Genomic DNA, 22,625 nt, shown 5'->3' on the forward strand with positions numbered 1-22,625 from the left:
CACTTTTCATTCATAATTCTTAAGTATTGACAACGTGGCAGCACACCTGATTTGTGACTCTTGGCCCATCACAAATGTGTGTTCTTAAAGTCAACAAAAACAACGCCAGCCTGACCTTTTATATATTTTCTGCACAGGGTGTGACATAAATTGAATTCTTACTTCTCCCCTCCCAATAAATTATGTCAGCTGAGCCACACTAGGACATAAGGCCAGTTTGCACATTGCAAACTGGGACATGTGTCATAAAATGCACTCATCAGGGAGCCATGATTAGTTTGTTGCTCTCAGTAGGGTAATATTTGGTAGCAGATCTAGGTTTGCCACTGTATAATATGTGGAATGGTTCTTAAACTCTAGTAATGGAGTGCATATTGCAACCTTAAATATTCTTTGTGCTCCCATTCAGATTCTTCAAAACTTCCGAAAGATGCCCACTTGCACTGCCTAGCTTGCTTTGTCAGGTGTAGGTTACATGCATATTTAATCCAGAAAGTGTGATTTATGCATCATGAACAGGGGCCTTTGTTGCCACTACATTGGATTGGCCACTAGGAAGGAGGCAAGATGCTGGACTAGAGGGACCTTTGGTCTGATCTACAGGGGCTGTTCTTATACACCGACTCTAACCTACACTGAAGTTGGTTAACTCATTTTAATACTGGAAAGTGGTTAATTTTCCTAGTATAGTAAACACCAGCATGGATTTAGAGTACTCAAGTGAGAGTTTATTAAGACGATTTCATAATGTCCCAGAGTTTAGCTAGCTAGTTAAATAGGCATCGCTATATGGGAGACAAAAGAGTTGGACGTTGAGATCGTAATGTTCCATAAATTTAACAGTTTACTACAGAAACCGTTACTGTTAAATATCTTAAGCAACAGTAATTTATAAAGTACTTGCACAAAATGCTTAAAGCTGCAATCGTAAGTGCTGTTAACTTTGGTAAACCTCATGAACTTCATCCCCATTTTTAAACCAATGAACTAAAGTTGGATTAGACTCTTATTTATGTGCTGTCTTTCCACAAAGGAAATTGTGTTCAAGGTGGCTTGTGTGATACTTGGTTGTAATCAAAGGCATGCATATGTAGAGGTAAGTCTCACTTCTGAATAAATGTGGTTGGACTGTGGATTTTACTTCCCAATTCCAAGTATATTTACTCAGAATAATCCAAAACTATTTCAATGTAATTTCCACTTAGTATGCTTGAGGTTACAGTCTTGGGGTTATTGGCCCAAGGCCACCTAGTAAGCTCAAGTTCAGGTTTCAACATAGGTAACGGTCTCAGTTCTTAATTTGCTGGGCCACAGTGGTTGTTAACAATGTTTTCAGTAACAACAAAATTACAGAAAATTGCTGTGAATATATAATCTTAGAGGAGCTTGCAGGTCAACTATGTTCTTAGTTTTCCAACCTTTTATGTTTTAAAAAAATACAAGAGTGAAATCTGTATATTAAAGAATTGAGTTAGATACTTAAAATAATTTTTAAAGTAATAGAGATAATGACTGTGGATAGTTAAGTAACAAGAAGGATTTAGGGTGCAATCTTATGCATGTGTAGTCCTACAACTTCCAACATGCCCCAGCCAGGCCTTTTTTCTGTCTAAACTGGCATAGGATTGTGCCCTTAGTGAAGTAGGAGTTTTGCTCAGCAAGACACTTGAGGTAGTCAGTGGACTGGGAGATTAGAACTAAATCTGAAGGGGTGGTGTATAAAAGTTAGTTGCTCCATGAATAGCTTGGTCAGGCATAGACCCATGGGCACCAGTGCCTCTCTTGACACTTTTCTTGGCATCCACCTAGGTCCCCTACCCCTCCCGCTTTTTAAAATTAACACATTTTCTTACTGTGAAATAGGTTTCTGTTAATGCTGAAAACTGTGCGTTGGGGCTCAGACCTCACCTCTGCCTTGTACTCAGTCTCAGGAGCAGGTTACTTGTCCTTTGCCATGCTTCCCATGGTAACCATTTCATGGTGGTACCCAAGACAGTTTCTCAAATTTCCAAATGTGCCCACAGCCCAAAAAGTTGGCCTAAAGTTTGATATAGGTGGTTCAACAAATGTTAGTTGTGGAGTCTGTTATGCAGTGTTGTCCTTTAGATAAGCTTGATCTCCAAGTGCAGCTTTACTCAACATGATGCCCTCCAGATGTCTTGGACTACAGCTTCCAACATTCCTGACCATTGGCCATGCTGGCTGGGACTTACGGGAGTTGAAGTCCAAAGCATCTGTAGGGTACCAGGTTAGGAGAGGTTGTCTTTGTGTGTGGTGACTGCACAGACTGCCACACATTTTGGAACAAAACCATTAAATCCACCCTGTCTTGGCTTTCTTAAGAAAATGTTTAATGTTAGGTTTATGTAGCAAAACCCACCATTTGTGGCAAGTGATGATTGTTATGGCTCCCTAGATAATAGTCATGGAACATCCCTTAACCCTCTGGAGCCAAGTTTTTTTCCCTTTTTTCTTTTTCGGTTAGGTTCAGATGGGTAGGAGATTCCTTTCTGAATGAATGGAAGTGAAATACACACAGGCAGTAGAATCTTTGGATCCAAGCTATCATTTTATGTAGGCATGCTGGAAGATAGGCAGTCAAAGAGCCAACAAACTGTGAACTAGAGAATAAATTGTGTTTACCTGCAGTGTAGTAGAACACTTCAACAAACCTGCTTTAAATTGCATTTTAAATGCCAGGCATTTCCAAGCCACAACCTCATCGAAGTGGTAGGAAGAAGTCCAGGAAAACATATTCCTAAAGAGATTTAGATATATAAATACTTCTATGGGCAAAGGGTGATATAGAACTTTTTAAATAATAAAAATTATATGTGAATGAACATGCATACCCTTGCTTCTTTATGAGAAGTTTTTTTGGGATTCTCAACAGTGAAATACACCAAGTTTTGGTAAATCAAAAGTCCTTTTACAAATAATGAGTGATGTTTTTTCCCCTTCTCCACCCATACATAATACTCTGTGCAAGTTTTGGTGAAAATTAACCCCCAAAAGAGTGATACGTATTCTTGCAGGGTTTGGAAAAATCTATAATACTTCTGATTCACTGAAATGGGGGGGGGGGGTGCAGGAAAACCAAATGTTAAAAAGGATGATATTCCTTCATTAAAACAAAGACATTAAATCTCTGTTCCCACATGCAAACAAAGCATAACTAAAATTTATTTTTACTAGCTTATCTGGGATATGGTTTGAATTTAGGTATAACCTTCTCTTCTGTAAGTAAAAAAAAAGCTGTCATAAACAGCGTCGTAGAAGGGCTATGCAGATACCTAGTTGTGAAACCTACAGTTGGAACTAACTCAAATAATGAGAAAACCACTGAAAATCACATGAATGGGAGTATGACCTCACCCCCACACTCTGAAAATAACCAAGCCATATATGCTGTATGCAGCATAAACAGTATCCATTTAAGCCTGTATGCTCATATATATTTGCTTCTTTAACGTTTTTTTTTGAAGGTTCTGCATTTAATTATATAATATGTATAGCATTTGGCAAGTGGAATTTGAACGTGCTTATAAGGCCTCGAGCTGTTCTAGTCACTTCATGTCAGCTAATAATAATTTAAAAAATGGATGTAACTGAGCTCTAATTTTAGAAAGCACCTAAATATATTCAAAATCAGCCTTTTGGAAGATAGGGTTTAAATTGGACTTGCAGAAATACTGAAGTTATGGCTGAAGTCTGTTGAAGAAATAAAGAATCTTGATAGATTTCTGAAAGTTGTTTTCCTGATGGACAGTGTTGCAAATAATAGTTACTGTTTAACATTTTCTGGAGAGAGATTAGTAGACCTTACAGAAACGCTATATGGCTCCAGAATATACAACAACACTATTCCACAGTTACTCTAGGGAGACAAGAGAGCAATAATAGTGTCCGGGACAATATATATGTATTTTGAATCTCCATTAATCAATTTACCCTGGAATAAGACAAGCAAGGTGTATTGAAAGTATTAATCATCTGTATGCTTGGATTTAAACAGAGTGCTTAAAAGTAAAACAAAGGTTTTTATTTAGTGTGACTTTTGAGTTAAATTGGAGAAGCATGTTGTTGCATATAGGATGTGCTCAGGGTTTGTTTGTTTTTCACCATGTGCACCTATTAAGATGGAAAAGAAAACCAAGTCCACTGATAATTGATCAGAATGAAAAATCAAATAATCAAAGCAGAAAGAATTTTTTATTAAATTGGACTTTGAATTATGTCAAAAATCCACATAGATCATTGGTATGTATTTATAAGTCTTAGAATGGGAATGTAATCAAACCTTTTTTCAGATAGCCTGGAACTGTATGGGCCAGTGTTCTTTGATTTCAGCCAAATATCTACCTTGCTTCCAGATCTCTTCTTAACCATTTTTGCCAGTGTTTGCTTTTGGGTACTACAAGAAACTATTCAGGAGCTAGGCTAATCGATACTTTACGTTTATTGCTGTGTTTTTTTAAGGATTCCATCTAGCTCTTCAGTAACCTGTTGAGCTATCTGCTAATTTTAAGTATATGTACTTGATGTTGGGCTCTGGGGACAAATTCATTATTGTTCTCATGTGCTACTCAGCCCACCCCTCAACCGTTTCCTGACTTCAGCTGGTAGAGGTGTTCTTAGATATGATGTTGATAAATTCCATATTGGTTGTTGTGAGGGATTTAAATATTGATGCCAAGCCCCCACCCTCCTGCCACCCCCTCATGAGGTGTGGCTCAGGATTTTATGGCTGCCATGACAGCTCTGGGTCTGTCTCAAATTACATCTTCCCCCACATACATAATAGGGTCATACTTTGTGGTGCATTAAGCAGGAGAATGTGTGTATTGTGCTGCCTGCTGTAGTTCCCTTGTCATGGACAGACGTTAAGAGGTTTAGGCTTACAGGAATGCTTTCATCTTCAGGGTCTGCCTCCTGAGTCAGAAGGATTTTTTAACAGCTTTGGTGGCATTTCCTATTGGCCTGAATGATGGCCTTGTTGAAGCTCTGGTTGATCTCTAGAATAGAGAGATGACCTGGGTGGGTGACATGATTGCTCTGGAGTACCTTCTCTCACTGCTTAGCGCTCACCCAACTTGCTGATTTTCTGAGGCACTTGGCGTGATGAAACGGCGGATGGTGTCAGGAGTGATAGTGGAGAAACTCAGGTCGGAGCTGAAAACATGGGCTAGAGCTAATTTTGGACCCTGTAGCAGTGATGGCAAAGAGCTTGCTTTGCTATCACCATTGAATCCAATGTCATCCAATGGAAGTGTTCCAAGGAGTGAAATGCCTGTCATATGCTGATCTAAGGGGAGACAGAAGAACCCTTGGTAGCCTGCTGTGCCCAATTTGCAGATCATTTCATTCAAAGTCATTCAAAATCTCTCCACCTTGGATTCCATATTAATTACATATTTTGTTCTGGATGTTTGTATATACATGGGTGTTAAGGAGAAGAAGAAGAAATGTTGTAAATCATGGAATAAACAAGGACTGGCTAACTACTCAAGGCTGGTGAAAGGGAAGTATCATGGTTCAGATGGACCATAGATCATTTTCTTAGCTAAAACTACTCCAATGTATATCAGTGAGCTATAGCCCATCCTGGACAATGAAACCTTTCTCCCAAAAGCTTTGTGGGACAGTCCTCGCTTATGCCACGGTGTGTATATATAAGCTTGCCATCATGGCCTACTGTCACCTAGCCAGTAGCCATTCCATCAGGCTGCAGAGCAAGAAAAACAGGGCTATCTATCTACCATTATTTCTAGGCGGCCTTTAAGGGTGCAACCTTCTATCGCATTTGCTGAGACACCAGCTGCCTCTAGCTCTCCCCAGCTGTCACATAGCAGTAGCCACTCTATCCAGTTACCTCAGTTTTTTCCGTCCCAGCTTGTCGTGATAAGAACTGTGACTTTAAGAACAGGTGCCTTTTTCTTTCTCTCTCCCCATCCCTTATTGCGTGTCTGGCCTTTTAAATGTAAGCTTGTTGGGGGACTGATACATAACTTCAGCAGCTGTGGTTTGTAATTAACCTGCACAAACAAATAGTTCAGACAGTGACTTATTCCACTCTCAACAGATCTTTGCTAGCATAGCACCTTCTTGGGCCATCAGGTTTCAGGTTGTATATTAGGAAACTAGTATTATATTCTTTACAGATTTGAGCATGTTACCAGAAAGGAAAAATACGGAAATTGCCCATGACTTAGAAGCGGGGGTAGGCAACTTGTGGCCTTCCAGATGTTTGGACCACAACTCCCATCATCACTCACCATTGACTATGCTGGCTAGGGCTGATGGGAGTTGTAGGCCAAAACATCTGGAGAGCTACAAGTTGCCCATCCTGGATTAGAGGAACCTGAGCCAGAGGATTTAGCCTCATTCTATAATAAAATATGATAATCAACCAGTTTATGATCCTCATGATGTTTGTTGGTAAAGAATGGCATTGACAACTTACTGAAATATGATATAGTCAGTGGTGCAGCTAAGTAATTTTACACCATGGACTTAATGGTCTTATGGGGCTGCCTTTTAGACAACCTTATGCATTACTTCAGTTTTGAAGCACACAATAAACATTTCTCGTCCCCGCATATGCCATTCCATGCTTTATAAATGCTTCCACATTCCTTATGTGTCAGGATGCTTACCAACCCTGATAAAAGAAATACTCGGAGCATGTGTGGTTTTGCAACTTAGGACGCAATCCTATGGCTGCTAGTCAGCGGCTAGACAACCATAGGATAGGTCTGTTCCTTGAGAACCAACCTTCACCCCCTCCCATGCTGCCTCGTAGGCAGCACGGAATGGCCCTGCGCTCCGCTCTTGGAAGAGGAGGGGTGAAAACCGGGCGTTCCTGTGAGCGTGCTGGGGCAGGGAAGTCAGAAATCCGGCACGACACATCCAATGTGTCATCCAGCTGCCGCTTCCCACTCTCCGACTTTCTGTGTCTAGACAGCTGAAATTGGCTGTCTAGCTACAAATCCAGGGCAGCTGAAGTGTGGAGGGGACAATCCCGTCTGCGCTACTCCTGCCCTGCATTGGATAGGTGGTCGCCTCCGAGTTCGGAGGTGGCCGCCTATCCCAGCAGGGTTCCTCCCTTAAATCATAGCACCACCAAGACTACAGGAATAAAATGGGAGTTTGCTTCTGCCACCCTCATCACCTGCCACTCTCTGGGTGGTCATTTGGGCCTCCAAGATCCATCCCTAGCTGCACCATGGAACATAGTACATGAATTAATGGTGAATACCATGTCCTCCCATTGAGATTTTTTTTAAAAAACCTCTCTAGGTTATTACATTGTTGATATTTTTAAAGATTTAGATAATACATTTGCCTTTTACAGGCCTATAGGCTATAGCTAGAAATGTTGTTTTCGTAGGAGGCCTAAGAAGATGAGGTGGAAAAATGCAAGTAGAAGACATACAAATTCAAGTCATTTAAATTATTAAATAATTGTAATAAAATGACACGCTGTTTTCTATCTGCTCTGCCAGCCACAGATTTGTTGTCTCTCACGGCCTCCACTTCTCCCTCCTCTTTCTCCAGCCTCCAGTCTCATTACTGCAATTTCCTTATCTATTCCTTATCTTACTGTCTATTGAGTATCTGAGTAATCCACATACACACCAATTTTTTATTTTTATTCACTTTCTCAAACTGCCCGAAAGTTGATTATAGCTCTCCAGTACAGATATGTCACACTGGATTTTGGAAGGGAGAGACACTTCACGTTATTGGTGTGTGCAGAGTTAATGACAAGCCACGTGATGGACAAGTTACGCTGGCTCTTGTACATCTTGTTTTCTGTAATGGTTAAATTCACATGTGAAACATTGCGAGTCAGCCCTCCTCTGACATCAAGCAAACGAGATTCAAAGTACGCTAATATAGGGTTAATATGCAAAGTGTAATATATGGTCAAGTTCAGTGTAAAGATATTTGTCTACAGGCTATACCCATGAAACATATTGTGTTGGAAATGCAAGGAGATGAGATTCCTGAATCTGTTTAGTGTCCACTCTTAGATCTGTTCTTAAAAATGGGTATGGATTTTGCATCTCAATGTAGTGTTTTGTGTTCATATTTCTGCACAGGCATTTCTCCATGGAGGATAAACGTTAGATCAGAATTGTCCCCTAGAGGGAGATTTTCAGTTTAAACTTCTACATAAGTCTGTCTTGCATCATAGATTTTACTTCCAGTAGCGCTAGAACTCCAGAAGGACTGATAATAACAGGGCAGCATACAGCACTTGAATAACTCATGGGCAAACATCATTGTATTAAAATCGGATACATTTTGATTAGACTGGATCATTATGTGGAAACTGAAAATGAGAGGCATGGGTTTCATAGAAAGCTCTCTAGTGACACAGTGAGGCTATTGTAAGGTACTATGGCAAGGTCCACATTTCTCTAGTTTACTACTAAATACACTGCCACAGAGATAATGATTATTTGAATATAAAAGAGCTGTTTCAAATTAGCCACTGGAAAGTGTTGGGGAGCAAACCCTGCCATAATAAGCTAGTATAGAAAGTGCCAGCTAAGTTTACTCTATTAACATATTCTCTTATTGGGTGCAATCCAGACAGTGATTTGCAAAACTTTGGCCGATTTCACACATCCATGCTGAGCACTTAGCAGCTATAATACTAAATGATGACTGCCATGTCTGAATGAGGCATCACGGAAAGAGTGTTTATACCAGCTCTGATCTCAGCATAAACAATGCTCTCCAATGAGATTGGTTCATGTCCTCACCTGTTGGTCATCAAGTAGAAGGGAATTAAGAGAAGTATATACATGAGTGAACCAATCCATTAAAATCAAGGTGATTTAAGCCTCAGCTTTTTTAGACTGTAGACTTTGTTTCCACTAATTTCAGTGGGCCTTAACTAACTTTTGTTGGGTTGTGTCCATTCTTTCTGTTCCAAATAAGGTGCTTCAAAAAATTAATTTTAACTTGATTCCTAGTCATTGATATCCTTACAGGAGGGCTTTGCAAAGCAATGGTGGAAGTGTATGGGACTACTACCTCAGAAGCTGAAGGCATATATTTGTTGCGTGGGCAGCACTGCCCTGCATAACACAAATTATAAAAGCAGGCTCAAAGTCACTCAGTGAGTTTGTGACTGAGGATTTGCACTCAAGTTCCCCAGCTCTAAATTGAACACCATCTCCATTTAGGGTTGCCTCCTTTACAAAGGACAACCCTCTATTTGAAGACATCTTCTGTTTGGAGGGCTGTCCAGTCCAAGTCAGGTTTAGAGATAATGAACCATAAGAAGGGAGAGCAGAGCCTTGAAGTTGTCCATCAACCGTTGGCACCTGGTCAGTAGGCTGAGCAGGCAGACAGGTCACAGTCTTCCCCATTATGGTGAGAATATTTCTATTCAAATTATAGTATTTCTAAATTTGCACCTATACATATAAATTAGCATATGCAATTTTTATGCAACGCTGTGTTGTCTTTTGTCCTCTTTTTTGGCAGTGTATATCCCCTTTTTTCACAACGTGAATAGGCTACCCGATCTCCTTTGGGCTAGTCTCGATTTTACCATCCCATGCAAACCTCACTGAAAAGCACTTCTGCATGGAGTTACTGTTTACAGCACATTTAAGTAAGTCACATTTAAGTGCTCTTGTTCCAGGCATAACTGTATGCAGTCCAGTGGTTCAAAATGCCAGGGGTATGCTGGCGCTGGCACTGACATGCATGGGATTTAGGTGATTGTGCAGTGCACAAGGTCAGGAGCATTTAGACATTAGTGTGTTATATGGAGTTCTGCTGCAAGAACTTTTTGCTTAAAAGAGCGTGTAAATCCTAGAAGGGTGGTAAGATCAAATCCAGACTGTAAAAACAGAACTAAATCTAAATACTAGCCTTTAGAAACAGTGAATGGGTCCAGCCAAAGGTAAAGACTCTCAATTTTGAAACTATGCAACTGTATGCATCTGTTGTAGATACCTTTGGAGGGGATGGGGGTGGGTGGGTTAGGGCTTCTATTGGTGCCTGTAAAGCTGGATAATGGTAATTCTCTATGAGTAAATAGTGTGGATAACGCACTTCTACAAAATTTTCTCCTCTTCACCCCATGAGGGTCAATCCAAAGAACTCCTTGGTTGCTGTATGTTACACTGGCACTGGATTCTCAAAGCTTCTTTTAAGACAAAAAAGCTATGGGCAGCATCTACCTCTCATTGAAATTAATTGCAATATTGACTATTTAGCTGGGTTCTCAAAGTTAATTGGAGTTTCTTGACATAATTTTAGAACAGCATATTCCTGTAAAAAAGCAAACTAACAAATAAGTTTAGGCAAAGAGAAACAATAACAGTAAGAAATGGAGCAATTGTAAGTAGGAATAACAAAGTCATGAATCAACCCACAGCCCAGATGAAATTAGGAGATAACGTTCCATGAAACCTCCTAATAGATGTATGTGTGACTGTTTGCTTATATACATGTAAATCTCACTGACAGAGCAACAGTCTTCCTTGGGTGCACTCAGAATTTTTTCTATAATTCTTTTCAGATGGTGGATTAATTTTCCTGATTCAGCAAAAGCTGCTCTTTGGAAAATGGCATGTGATCATTCTACATCCAGCAGGCCTTTTTAGCAGGAAGCATCACTGAGTTGAGCCACGGAACTCAGATATTCATGTATGCCATGAATATCTGCTAGCTAGCTCATAGGTAAAAAGTTCAGGGCAATAATTGTATCTTCGTCCATTGGACTCCAGGTTCTAATTTATTAGTCAAGCCACAAGCTGTGTCCAAGAAACCAATCTCATATATTTACAAAGAATCCATCTGGAAAGCTATTGACTGAATGAGGGTATCAGTTTTGGCTTTGATATAATACCCCCACCCACAGAAAATCTTTTGATTCTGACCTTTCAAACACAGGAACTGAGTGTGTCAGAACCTGGGAATGTCTCAGAAAATAATATATATGTAATATATAAAACTATTATTAAATACTTTGCTCATTCTTTATTCAGTGCTTTGTCAAAATACAGCAAGCCTAGAAAACTGTGTGTGTATCAGGGTGGGATTGGTTTTTAAAATCCCTGTTGGGAGTTTCGAAGATGATGTAGTGGATGGGATATAGGGAGGATTTGATTATACCATGGATAGATTTGGGTGGGGGTCAGTGTGGAGTAGATGGGAAGCAGTTAAAGCCATCACTTTCTGTCTGGTTGTTTTATTCCCTTGTTCTCATACGTCCTTTGCAATTTTAGATAGTAAGCCTTCAGAAAAATGAGTTTACTTTTAATCCTGTACATTCCTGTCTTTGCCCCATAGCATTTGGAACAGGACAGGCTAGACATTTTAAATGTGCATGTTTTTCAGGCTTGCTCGTATGTAATTCTAGACAAAAATAACAAATACTTAATATTTCAGTATCATGTCCTAAGAACTGTAGTGTGAGCCCAGGAAGTGTACACCTGCCAAAATAGATATGGGTGTGATCTTCACATATGACAAGGTCTACCTGTGTCCTTCTGTTGCTGTTTTTACACCAAGGAAAGCATGATGGATGAAGCAATCCTAAATTAACATACACATTCACTGGAAGATTACTAACAAAGCTGTATTTGTCAACCAGTGAGCACCGACTCTGACTTAGATGTCCTTGATATGTGGAATCTTACTTTCCTGACAAATGTATTTCAAATGTACCCTTGGCATGTATTTGAAACAAACCAACTTGAGTTAACTGGGTTGGGGGGAATATTTGCTTTAATTTTAACTTTGAATTTAACAAAATTATATCATGATTAATTTGAAGCCAGTTCTCTCTCTGTCTCTGTCTCTCTCTCGCCCCGCCCACACACACACACTAACAAAAATATCTTTTGAGGTTGTACACAACAGGAAAAGCTGGAAGATTTCTGGCTCACCTGAATGAAGCATCCTTCCTCAAGCTTTTCAATCTGGCTTGGAGTCTGACTGAGACCAGCTTTAATACCTTGGTTAATTACCTTCTCCTGGAGATACATGGGGGGTGTCAATTTATTGATTCTTGACATCTCAGCAACTCTCAACTCTGAGTCATGACACTTTACTGCACCAGCTTGAACTTTTTGGAGTGAATGACCCTTGGGAGTTTCAGTCCTTTTTTGGTGGGCCAGTTCCAAAGGCTGGTTCTTGCTTTATCCCCGGAGAATTTTAATATACTGTCCCACAGGCATCTATTTTATCACCAATATTTTTTAACCTCTATATGAGGTTATATAGAGTGAGATTCTCACGCTATATAATCTCTGTTGGGTGAGATTGTCAGAGCTTTGAGGTTGCATGGCAATATAGTGATGATGCCCAACTCTATAGTTCGTTAACTATGCATCAGGAGCAGCTACTTCAGTTATTAGCCAATGCTGGAGGTGGTAGCCAAGTTGATGAGGCTCCACAAGATGATTCCAAACAAGATGGAAGTGAAGTTGGTGGGAGCCCTGGTGTCCTGGGAGTGGACGTGCAAACTTATGCTGGGTGTGGAGAAACCTGGGGTCAACCCCTGAAGCTGATTGGTGGGAGATTCAGGACAGACAAAAGGAAGTACTTCTTCACACAGCGCATAGTTACACTATAGCACTTGTTACTACAGGATGTAATGATGGCTACCAACCTGAATGGCTTTAAAGGGGACTTGGACAAATTCATGGAAAGACTATCAATGGCTCCTAGTCATGATGGCTATGTATTACCTTCAGTATCAGAGATACTGTATATTCTGTATACCAGTTGCTGGGGAACAGAAGGATGCTATTGTACCCATGTCCTATTTGTGGGCTTCCCATAGACAGCTGGCTGGCCAATACATGAACAGAAACCTGGATTAGATAGGCCTTTGGTATGATTCACTATGGCTATTCTTATGTTCCTTATGACATGGCTGTTCCACAGTCAGAAGAGTGCACTGTTTGGGAGTGTGTCAGGATCCTGGCACTATGGTTGGATGCATGGGGTGCTTTAGCCTGCGCTGATCCCTAACTATTCTACATTAATATGTATAAAACCATATAGCAACTCACAGGGACCCAACTAAGTTCATTTTACTAAATGGAGACTCAACCAGGACACAGGAAGTAAAACTCCAAAGTAATGTAAAATTTAGTGGAATAGTATCTCTCTCTCTCACACACCTGCCAAGGAAAAGTACAAGACCAATATAGGTGCCATAATCCACATAGCTGGACTCCCATGGTGCACATAGGCTATTCTCTAGAGAAGAGGTACCAGTGCTACCATCTGCGTGTGCCTTTGGAGTTAGAGCTATTAACTGGGGATAAGACTCAAGTATGAGTGAGACCTCAGATTCCAGCTGCCAGACATAGAAGCCAAAGTTGCTCTTTTTGTTTCCTTCCTATTCTGCGTTGTTCCAGCCAGGTTAGGGTTGCTAGGTGGAAGAAATTACTATCCCTACTCAAAGTTGCCCAGAGAAAAACAATTCAATATTCAATATGCGTGCTTGGCATCACACACAAAAACAATTTGACTTCATTGCAGTTACCATGAGTTATAGATACTTCACTGATACTGCTTGGACGAGCATGGCTTTTGTTCTATGCCTGAATTTATTTTTAAATTACCTGTTTTAGAATGTTAACGGGATGAATACTGACTACACCATTGTTGTATACATCTGGAACAACTGGATTTTTGATTCAAAATGTCATGCCAGCAAACTATCAAATAAACATAAAATGAAATATATATCCCACTGGTTTACATAAAACAGCCCCACCCCCTTTAAGAGTTGGTAATGAGAAAAGAACTCGAGATCTCATGGTTTATTTTAATACCTTTATTTCTCATTTACTCACTGTAGCGGGCCTCCAGGGATTGCCAGCGTGTCTCCCTTGCTCCTGGCTGCAGCTGGGGCTGGCTGCAAGCACCGGCACATTGGTGATCTCACACACAGGCAAGTCTCCCAGCTCACCTGGCAACCAGCAAGAACCACAGGTAGTGCTGGCCAGAGGTGGAGGGCAATTGTGGACGTAGGGCTAGAAGCCAAAGTCTAGGGCCTCACAAATCACCACTCTCGAGAGCACCAGAAGCAAAAGCAAACACCATTCCCCAGTTGCAGGGGAACATGGGTGGGAGGGTGCTGTTGCACTCATGTCCTGCTTGTGTGTTCCTGGTCGACAGCTGTTTGGCCACTGGGTGAACACAATACTGGACTAGATAGACCCTTGCTCTGATCCAGCAGGGCTCTTCACATGTTCTTATGTCTGTAGTTACAATGGTGCTATGATTTAAGTAAGTTTAAATGCAAAACTGCACACGGTCAGGGTGCTTTGTCATTCAGGCTTGACAGTTGTGTTCTTGTTCTAATGTATTATAGAATTTAAAAGCAATTTTAAAGCATGAAAATGGCTGTGGGAGGGAGAAATGTTTGTTGTGTGCATCACAACTGCAGTAATACACACGGCCACAGTAAAGGGTGTCCCCGTAAGCCCATTAAGTCCACTGTCTAAAATTACCAAGTCACACCACTAGGAAGGGGTGGGTCCAGGGAGCAATATGGGGCCATTTAAATGGCCCGTGGAGGGCAAGAGGGAGAGAGGCAGAAAAGTGAAAGGTGAGAGGGGGAAAGCAGATGCTCCAGCAGCATCGTGGCCCACCTGGATGGCAGCAGAAGGGTTGGAGAGGTGCAGGGAGGCTGAAGTAGAAAGAGGAGGTGGGTGTGCAGTGACAGACAAACCAGGTACCCACAGTGGCTTTCTAGAGGGTGAGGAAGTTCACGCTGGCTCAGGATCTGGAGGGAAGTCTGTCTGGCGGAGAGGGCCAGCTGCAGCCAGGGAAGGGGAATTGACTGAAGCAGAACAGGGATGTGAGATGACACCCACCATTATTTCTCAGTTCCCTTATGAAAGAGAAAGCCTGGGTTTACTCCAAAGGACAAGGAGTGGAAAGAAAATAGTAATTAATGCTGCACCACAAAAACCTGCACAAATGCTAGTTAGGAAGAGTGTATTCAGGGCTTTAATGGGTGGGCTCTATGGTAGTACTTTATGCTTCTGAGTTTGCCCAAGTTCTTGCACAAGCAGAAGAAGCTTTTTGGATTTGGTTTCCCTTCTCTTACACAATGCTCCAGCATCCTTTAGGAATATAAAGCACCTTCTACAAGCAAAATGGCATATTTGGCTCTAGCACTACGTTGTTAAAGCAGTCCACACTTTTTTCCAGCTGAAGCTCTACTTTTTAATGATACTGACCACAAACCAGTAGCTGTGTAGAAGTGAAACTATTTGAGTGAATCATGGAAGTGCCTACAGAATCAGTTTTACACAGTTTCATTGCTTTCTTTCCTGAAACCTATCAGGTTGCATTCAAATATTACTTCAGTAGAAGGCTGCTTGTGCAGCAATTTCCCAGTTCCTCCTCCCCATTGCAACTCGTCTAAATACGGGGTTACATTTTTTTCATGCTACTTTTTTGTTCACATTGTATAGATCTCTGATGGGTGGACACACTTCTGGCTAGGCCTCATTTTTACACCTCAGGAAAGAACCTCCAAATTAGTGATGTACAGTTGTGTTCTAGTTTTATTAAAATTATGATCTGTTTTTCTCAAACTGATCAAAGGGGCACGGGGCACATTTTGCAATTGCACCCTCTAGGTGACGCTAAAGTTTGTGCACTTGCAGCACTTACTGGTTATCATACATTTAGACCTTCTAGCAATGGGCCTTATTTTATGTGCTGGCTAGGGATGATGGGCAGGGCTAGCATCAAAGGTAGGCATGGTTGGGCATCTGCTGAGGGCCCACACCCTAGCAAAGGCCAAACCTCCCCTGGGCTCCCTCCTCTTAACCACTGCAAGCTGCTTGTTTACCTGCCTCTCACTCTGGTGCAGACAGTGGTGGTGCTGAGGAGGAGGAGCAATAGATGCCACTGCCTGCTTGCTCTCTGTCAAGCAAGCAAGCGGTAGCAATGAGAAAGAGAAGGAGCAATAGCAGCTGGCGACAACTGTGGTGAGAAAAGCAGACTCATTAAGAGAGGGTGCCTTACACAAGCCCCCCCCCCCCTAAGCTGGAGCCAGCACTGTTGATGTGAGCTGTAGTCCAACACATCTGGAAGGCACCAGGGATGGGAAGGCTGACCTAGATATTAACCCAGGTCAGGCACAAATACAAAATATTTTTTTTTGTCATACTTTCACTCTGCACCTCCCATCATGCACTGAACAGAGCAACATTGTGAGCTGCCTTTTCCTCTATAGCACTTCGATATATAGCTGAAGTGCAGGTCACTTTAATTCCTTGCCCTTCCACCTCCCATAGCCACAGCTTTACTTTCTTGAGTAAAACCATGATCCTGAAAAACCCTTACAAGTAAGCAGCTGTATATGTGTTTGGGGCTGTGAAGCTAAATTCACTCATGCTACAAACAAAGGAATGCAGTTTCTTCTTCTTTTCTTAAAGGAAAGTCATAGTTCAAACTAGAGCTGAAAAGTTGTACAAAAGAGTTTCAATCAACAAATCCTTGATGGCGTTTTACAGATTTGTTTGAAAAGTTATAACTTTCATCAGTCTACATTCCTGTTCACTTAACACAAATATTCTTCTTTCAAAAGCAAAAAAGCCTTCTTTCACAATCAGAAACTTTGAAGAGATTCCAAAGTTGTTGCTCTTTCTTTTTCTTTTTTTTTGTTTTCTGCTAGCATAGCCAACATTTCCTTGAAATGACAGAGACAAAAGATGATTGCTGCATAATCATTTCATTTAAGCCAAATTATACATTTAAAAAGGGGGAGGGGAGAATAGCTGCTTTTGTTAAGTAGCCAAAATGCATTATAGAATGCTTTATATATCTATGACATGGTTCAGACAAACTTTTCTATCCACGTAATAAACCTCCAGTTCACACTCATATTTAGTTTAGAAATGTATGCCCTGCTCTTTAAATACAGTATTAGGTTGGCTTTCAGTTAAATATGCCATAAAACAAAAGTATTAAAATATGCTAAAAACAATAGTTGATAAAAGCAGAATAAAAATAATGAGAGTAAAACAGAGCAATATGTTTTTTAAATAAAACTGGGACAATTTTTAAACAACTCTTCCTCTGGTCCCAGAAGTACATCAGAATGGGCACCAGGCAAGCCTCTCTTTAGAGAAGATTTCAAAGCTGGGGCACCACCACTAAAAAGGCCTTCTTCTGGTAACCACTCACCACACCTCTGATGGGGGGAGAAAGCAGACAAGGGCATCTGATGAGGATCTCAAAGTTCAGGCAGGCACATGTGATGGCAGGTGATCCTTCAGGTCCTGGTCCCAATCAATGAAGGGCTTTAAAGGTCAAGACCAACAGTTTGAACTGAGCCCAGAAACAGTCCAGGAACCAGAGAAATATGATCACAGGCAGGTTCATAACCATCCCATAACTGAACTGGTATGTAAAAGCTCTCTCTCCGGTAATATTGTCCTAGATATATAGTATTGCCAGTATATGCAAGAACAACGTCCAATTACCTGCCTGAGGTACCTGCTTGCATTGACCTACTCTAAACAGCACTATTAGCATACAGTCAGTGTGCCATGGGAACATCTGCTCCCAGTTATATCAGTAATAATCCATAGAGTGGAGTGAGCCTCAACATTATGAAACACATTATCACTGTAAAACTGGGTGAAGTTTTTTGCAGTTGTGGCGCTGATTTGCATCCGTGCTTCTTCCCAGGTATTTTGCGAAAGAGTGGGAGTATCACTGAAAGCAGAACTGGAGAATTAGATTTTCAAACTGTCTCCATAAACTAATGACAACAGTGGAGGAAAGATCCAGAACACATGGAAACGCAAAGACGTCAAGATTACACCAGTAGTGCCAGGACCACCAATGCTAGTAGTGCCTCTTCTATAACACACCAGTGTGGTGTAGTAGTCAGGGTGTTGGATTTGTATTGGGTTGGATGTATTGGCTGACTTGGGTTCAAATCCACACTCGGCAATGAAGCTCAATGGATAACCTTGGATTGGTGACAATCTCCCATCTAACTTACCTCACAGGGCTGTTGCAAGTATAAAATGAGAAAACCCCACAGACGTTGCTCTTAAGAAAGTCAGGATACAAATGTGACAGATAATTTTAATAAGAACAATGAGAGAGACTAGGTACTATCTTCTGTAGAACAGCCTTCCCCAACCTGGTGCCCTCCAGATGTGTTGGACTGCAACTCCCATAATTCCCAGCCAGCATAGCTATGCTGGCTGGGAATTACGGGAGTTGCAGTCCAACACATCTGGAAGGGACCAGGTTGGGGAAGGATGCTCTATAGGAACAATCTCAATATGTAGATAGAGTCCCCACTACACACACTGAACACGCATCACACAGAAGTTATTTCTGGGCCATTGGCTTCCTGCTTACAACATTGTCCCTTGCTTACAGCAGTGCAAATGCACCTCCTTGCCTAATTCCTTACCATGTCATAGAATCATGGAATAGTAGGGTTGGAAGGGGCCTATAAGACCATTGAGTCCAACCCCCTGCTCAATACAGGAGTCCAAGTCAAAGCATCCCTGACAGATGGCTGTCCAGTTTCATCTTGAATGCCTCCAGCGTGGGAGAGCCCACCACCTCCCTAGGGAATTGGTCCCATTGCCGTATTGCTCTAACGATCAGGAAGTTTTTCCTGATGTTCAGCCGGAATCTGGCTTCCTGTAACTTGAGCCCATTATTCTGTGTCCTGCACTCTGGGATGATTTAGAAGAGATCTTGGCTTTCCTCTCTGTGACAACCTTTCAAGTACTTGAAAAGCGCTATCATATCTCCCCTCAGTCTTCTCTTCTCAAGGCTAAACAGATGGTTTTATATGGCGTCCTGCTGGATCAGACCAAAAGTTCATCTAATCCAGCATCCTGCTTCCCACAGTGGCCAACCAGACGCCTCTGGGGAGCTCACAAGAAGGACACAAAGTCTGGATTTGAATGGGGAAAGAAGCCATCGTGGCTTCTCCCCCTGCCCCTGCTGTTTATGTAATTACCCACGTTGCAGCGCAGGTTGGCGTGTTGCGTGAACCTGGTACGTGGTGTAGGTGGCTTTGTACCTACCCTACGACCCATGGCATGCAATAGGGGTTGTACGGTGGATACGAAGCCACCTCCCTGTGCTGTGCACTGGGTTCGCATGACACACCAACCTGCGCTACAGCGCAGGTAGTTATGTCAACAATGGGAGCAGGCAATGCACAGGTGGCACACACAGGGACAGGGGGAGAAGCTACGATGGCTTCTTTTCCCCTTGTGATTGTCCAGACACCTACAGTGTCAATTGCTCTCTCCCCCTTTTGTCCCCCAACAATTGCTAATGAGAAACATACTGCCTCTGAACCTGGCAGAGGTTCTATATACCCAGTATGACTAATAGCCAGTAACAGACATCTTCCATGAATTTTAGTAAGAGCTCTGCTGGATCAGACCAAGAGTCCATGTAGTCTAGCATCATGCTTTCATATTACAATATGGTAGTCATCAAAACCTAGAATATTATTGCCTGGGGATCTGAACCCTGGCCCATCTGTTTCTGATCCTTGCTAAAAGGGTGCAATAGTACAGGGATGAGCAGAAGGTCGGTCTCCAGTTGTTATGGACCTCAACTTCCAGAAGCCCCTGCCAGCAAGTCCAATGGTCAGGAATGCTTGGAGTTGAAGTCCAAAAGAACTGGAGATCTACTTTCTGCCCAGCGCTGGAATAGTAGATTCAGCTGTAGGAAATGTGTTTATACACACCCTTTGTTATTCCCTCTTGGATTGGGACACTAGTAGAGAAAAATATATGTTTGTGGAGGGGAACAAGGGTCTGTGTGCGAGTTCCTTGGAAAAAAAAGGTGTGATCATCCATGCTTAATATCACAAGCATTGTAAGATGACATTCTACACACATTATGTTGTGTATGTGTGTGTGTGGGTGTGTGTGTTGAACTGTACTGAGTAGAGGGTTGACTAGATCTGCTTCTCAGTTCATTGTCTGAGAAAAAAATATTCCATAGTAAGGCAAATACACTTACAGTGAAATCCTATGCATGTCTACTCAGAAGTAAGCCCCAAGAAGTTCAATGGGATGTCTTCCCAGGTAAGTGTGTAGAGGATTTCAATCTCAATAACTAAAGAGTTTCATCTGAGAAAAACAAAAAAATGGTTTGACCAGAGAAACTAGGTGGGGCACAAGAGAATTCCATTCAGAGGGGTCAGGTTCCCAGGTATCAGTGGAACTGAATGATAAAAACGCTTTCATCCCCTGTGACTAACACTCCTCTCCAGATGGAGAGAAAACTTCAAAGACAGAAGTATTAAGGAATTACTGGATGCCACACACCAGTACTGGAAGATTCTGATTTTTAAAATATTTGGGAATGAGTATTTGCTGGAATAATTAAAAAAGAAAACAAGCTTTGTTTTCCAGTGATACAAGTTCCAGAATTGCTGGTGGCAATTGGGAAAACAGTTCCACTAAATGTTGGGGTCTTTATCTTGTGCTATTTATTCCTTTACCACACTTCCATCTATCTTCTAACACTGTTTCTTATTAATAGAAAAAAGTATTGCAGCCCCATGATTTATTTTTTCCTCCAAAGCTTCACAGAATGTTCTGAACACAGTATTTCACATTTAGCCTATTCTGTTCAGATTGCATTTGCTGGTAAATGCCTGTGCCTAAAACAACCATAATACTGATACCTTGTCTGAGTAACAACAGAGATGGTAAATGCTAAGTTGTATTTTTCCACTGGTTGTTATGTATAATAACATATTACATAGTTGCAATATGTTGTTTCCACTCAGAATTAAATCCAGGGCTGCAGCTGACAGTACAAGGTGAATACCAGACAAAAGGTCTGTCTCCTTAATATCTGTTATCCCTTCTTAAACTAATTCTGGGATTTCCTGAAATGAGATGAAATTCAGAGTCTTAAAGTGCTTTTACAGTTGAATGGAATAATTTGCACTTTGCTCACTAGTTAGTACATTCTTCTCTGAAAGGCGAAAGTGACCTTGTAGTGCTGAAATTCTTGATCTTGTGGGAAGTCAAAGGTGAGTGTAGTCAAATGTGTAGCTTGGATTTAAGGAGTGCTAATTTTGATAAGCTCAGTGAAATGCTAGGTGTGATTCTGTATTCTACTAATAGGGAAAAGGGTCAAAGATAGGTGGGAGTTCCTGAGGGAAGCATTATTAAAAGCATAATCACAAACAATTCCAATGAGAAAGAAAAATGGGCAACATCTAAAAAAAGACAATTGCGGCTGCACAAAAAACATTTTGGTGAGCTGAGAATAAAAAAGGCCATTTAGAAGAAGAACGAAGGACTGGTTACCAAGGATGGATACAGACGAGTAGCTCAGGTAGGGACAGTGTCAGGAAAGCAAACGTGAGTGATGAGTGAGGAATGTGAAGCATGACAAAAGGTATGTTTGAAGGATGAGGAAGGAAACAGTGGGTCCACTACTAAGGATGGTGAAAAACAAGTGACAAAGAGAAGGTGAAACTCCAACTTTGCCTTCATCTTCTCCCAATAGGGGAACTGTGTGCAACTTCACAAAAGTAGCATAATTAGTGAGGGGCAGGATTGTAGTTCACAGACATAGCATGACTGGTGAGGGGATCAGTATTTCAGTACAACATTGATAAGGAATTGGTCAGGAAATACCTAGCTCCCTTAAATGAGTTCAAGGTATCAGGAACAGATGAATTGCATCCTAGGCTACTAAAGGAACTTGATGGTGTACTCTCAGAACCTTCCCCTTCCCTTCCCTTCCCTTCCCTTCCCACTCTGTTTCAAACTTTAGGTTTTAGAAATCAAAAGTTGATAACTCTAGAGCAGAGAATTTTAGCTGATCATTATGGGAGATCGAAGACCATTACAGCAATGGGGATGTCTACATGAGGAGATTCTGAAAATCACTTCCAGGATAATTTGAGGTTGTGTTTTCTTGCTTGTTTAAACAAGCTGACAGGCACCCGTCAGGGATGCTTTGGTTTAGGATACAGATGTGGAGAATATTCGTTAATTGCTTTATTTATTTTCAACATTTCAAGCCAGCGTTTCTACCTAAAGTACGCTTGAGGTGGTTATAATTTTAAAAAATCACTCCCTTTTAACAACCTAAAATCTAATGTTAAAATACAAATGAGAACAATAAAACCAACATTGGTGGGTTTTATAATTAGGGTTTTGAGACTTATTTTATTAGATTGTAATGGTGACCTTTAACTGTCTTTATTTTATTATGATGAAGTTGTCCACCACCTCTGGGGGTTCTTCATGAGCCAAAAGTTGGGATATATCTGGAAAACGTCTTAAAAAAATAAAATAAATTCCAAAATTGATGAGACCGTGGAAAGACCAGCACTGGGAGGGATCCACAAAATCCCTTCAATTAACTACCCTTTCCACTTACTCCTGTAGCTCTTTCCCACAGGAGTTAATTCCCTCCTACCAAGTCAGAGATTCTCCCCCTTCTCCACCTCAACTTCAAAACTTAGGTGATAATATTGTGGATATAAAGTGACATATGCAGATTACAATCACTTCTATAATAGAACTATAAAGTTTTGCTTTATAGCCTCCTGTTCAGTATTCTTATCTCCTTTCCTGAATTAAGGC

At 41.2% G+C, this 22,625-nt stretch overlaps 1 protein-coding gene across 3 annotated transcripts in view; it reads right to left on the reverse strand.

Moving 5' to 3' along the window:
- Window positions 1-14,988: 14,988 nt before the first annotated feature.
- Window positions 14,989-22,625, reverse strand: part of HDAC2 (histone deacetylase 2) — a 53,488-nt gene continuing 45,851 nt past the window's right edge. Inside the window, exons 14-15 of one of the 3 annotated variants that reach the window (XR_014786655.1) lie at window positions 17,205-17,315; window positions 15,207-16,702 (exon numbers count right to left, since the gene is read on the reverse strand). Coding sequence is in view for 2 of the 3 variants with exons in the window: in XM_084827341.1 (XP_084683467.1) it covers window positions 17,288-17,315 (28 nt within the window). In the remaining variant the exon portion in view is untranslated. Of the gene's footprint in view, window positions 16,703-16,729; window positions 17,316-22,625 lie in introns of those variants that run through there. The other 2 variants (XM_084827343.1, XM_084827341.1) reach the window with 2 other exon arrangements.

This window comes from Heloderma suspectum, chromosome 1 (genome assembly GCF_057233095.1).
Source record: "Heloderma suspectum isolate Gila_16-S chromosome 1, 16-S_ref, whole genome shotgun sequence".
In the NCBI taxonomy this organism is placed as follows: domain Eukaryota; kingdom Metazoa; phylum Chordata; class Lepidosauria; order Squamata; family Helodermatidae; genus Heloderma; species Heloderma suspectum.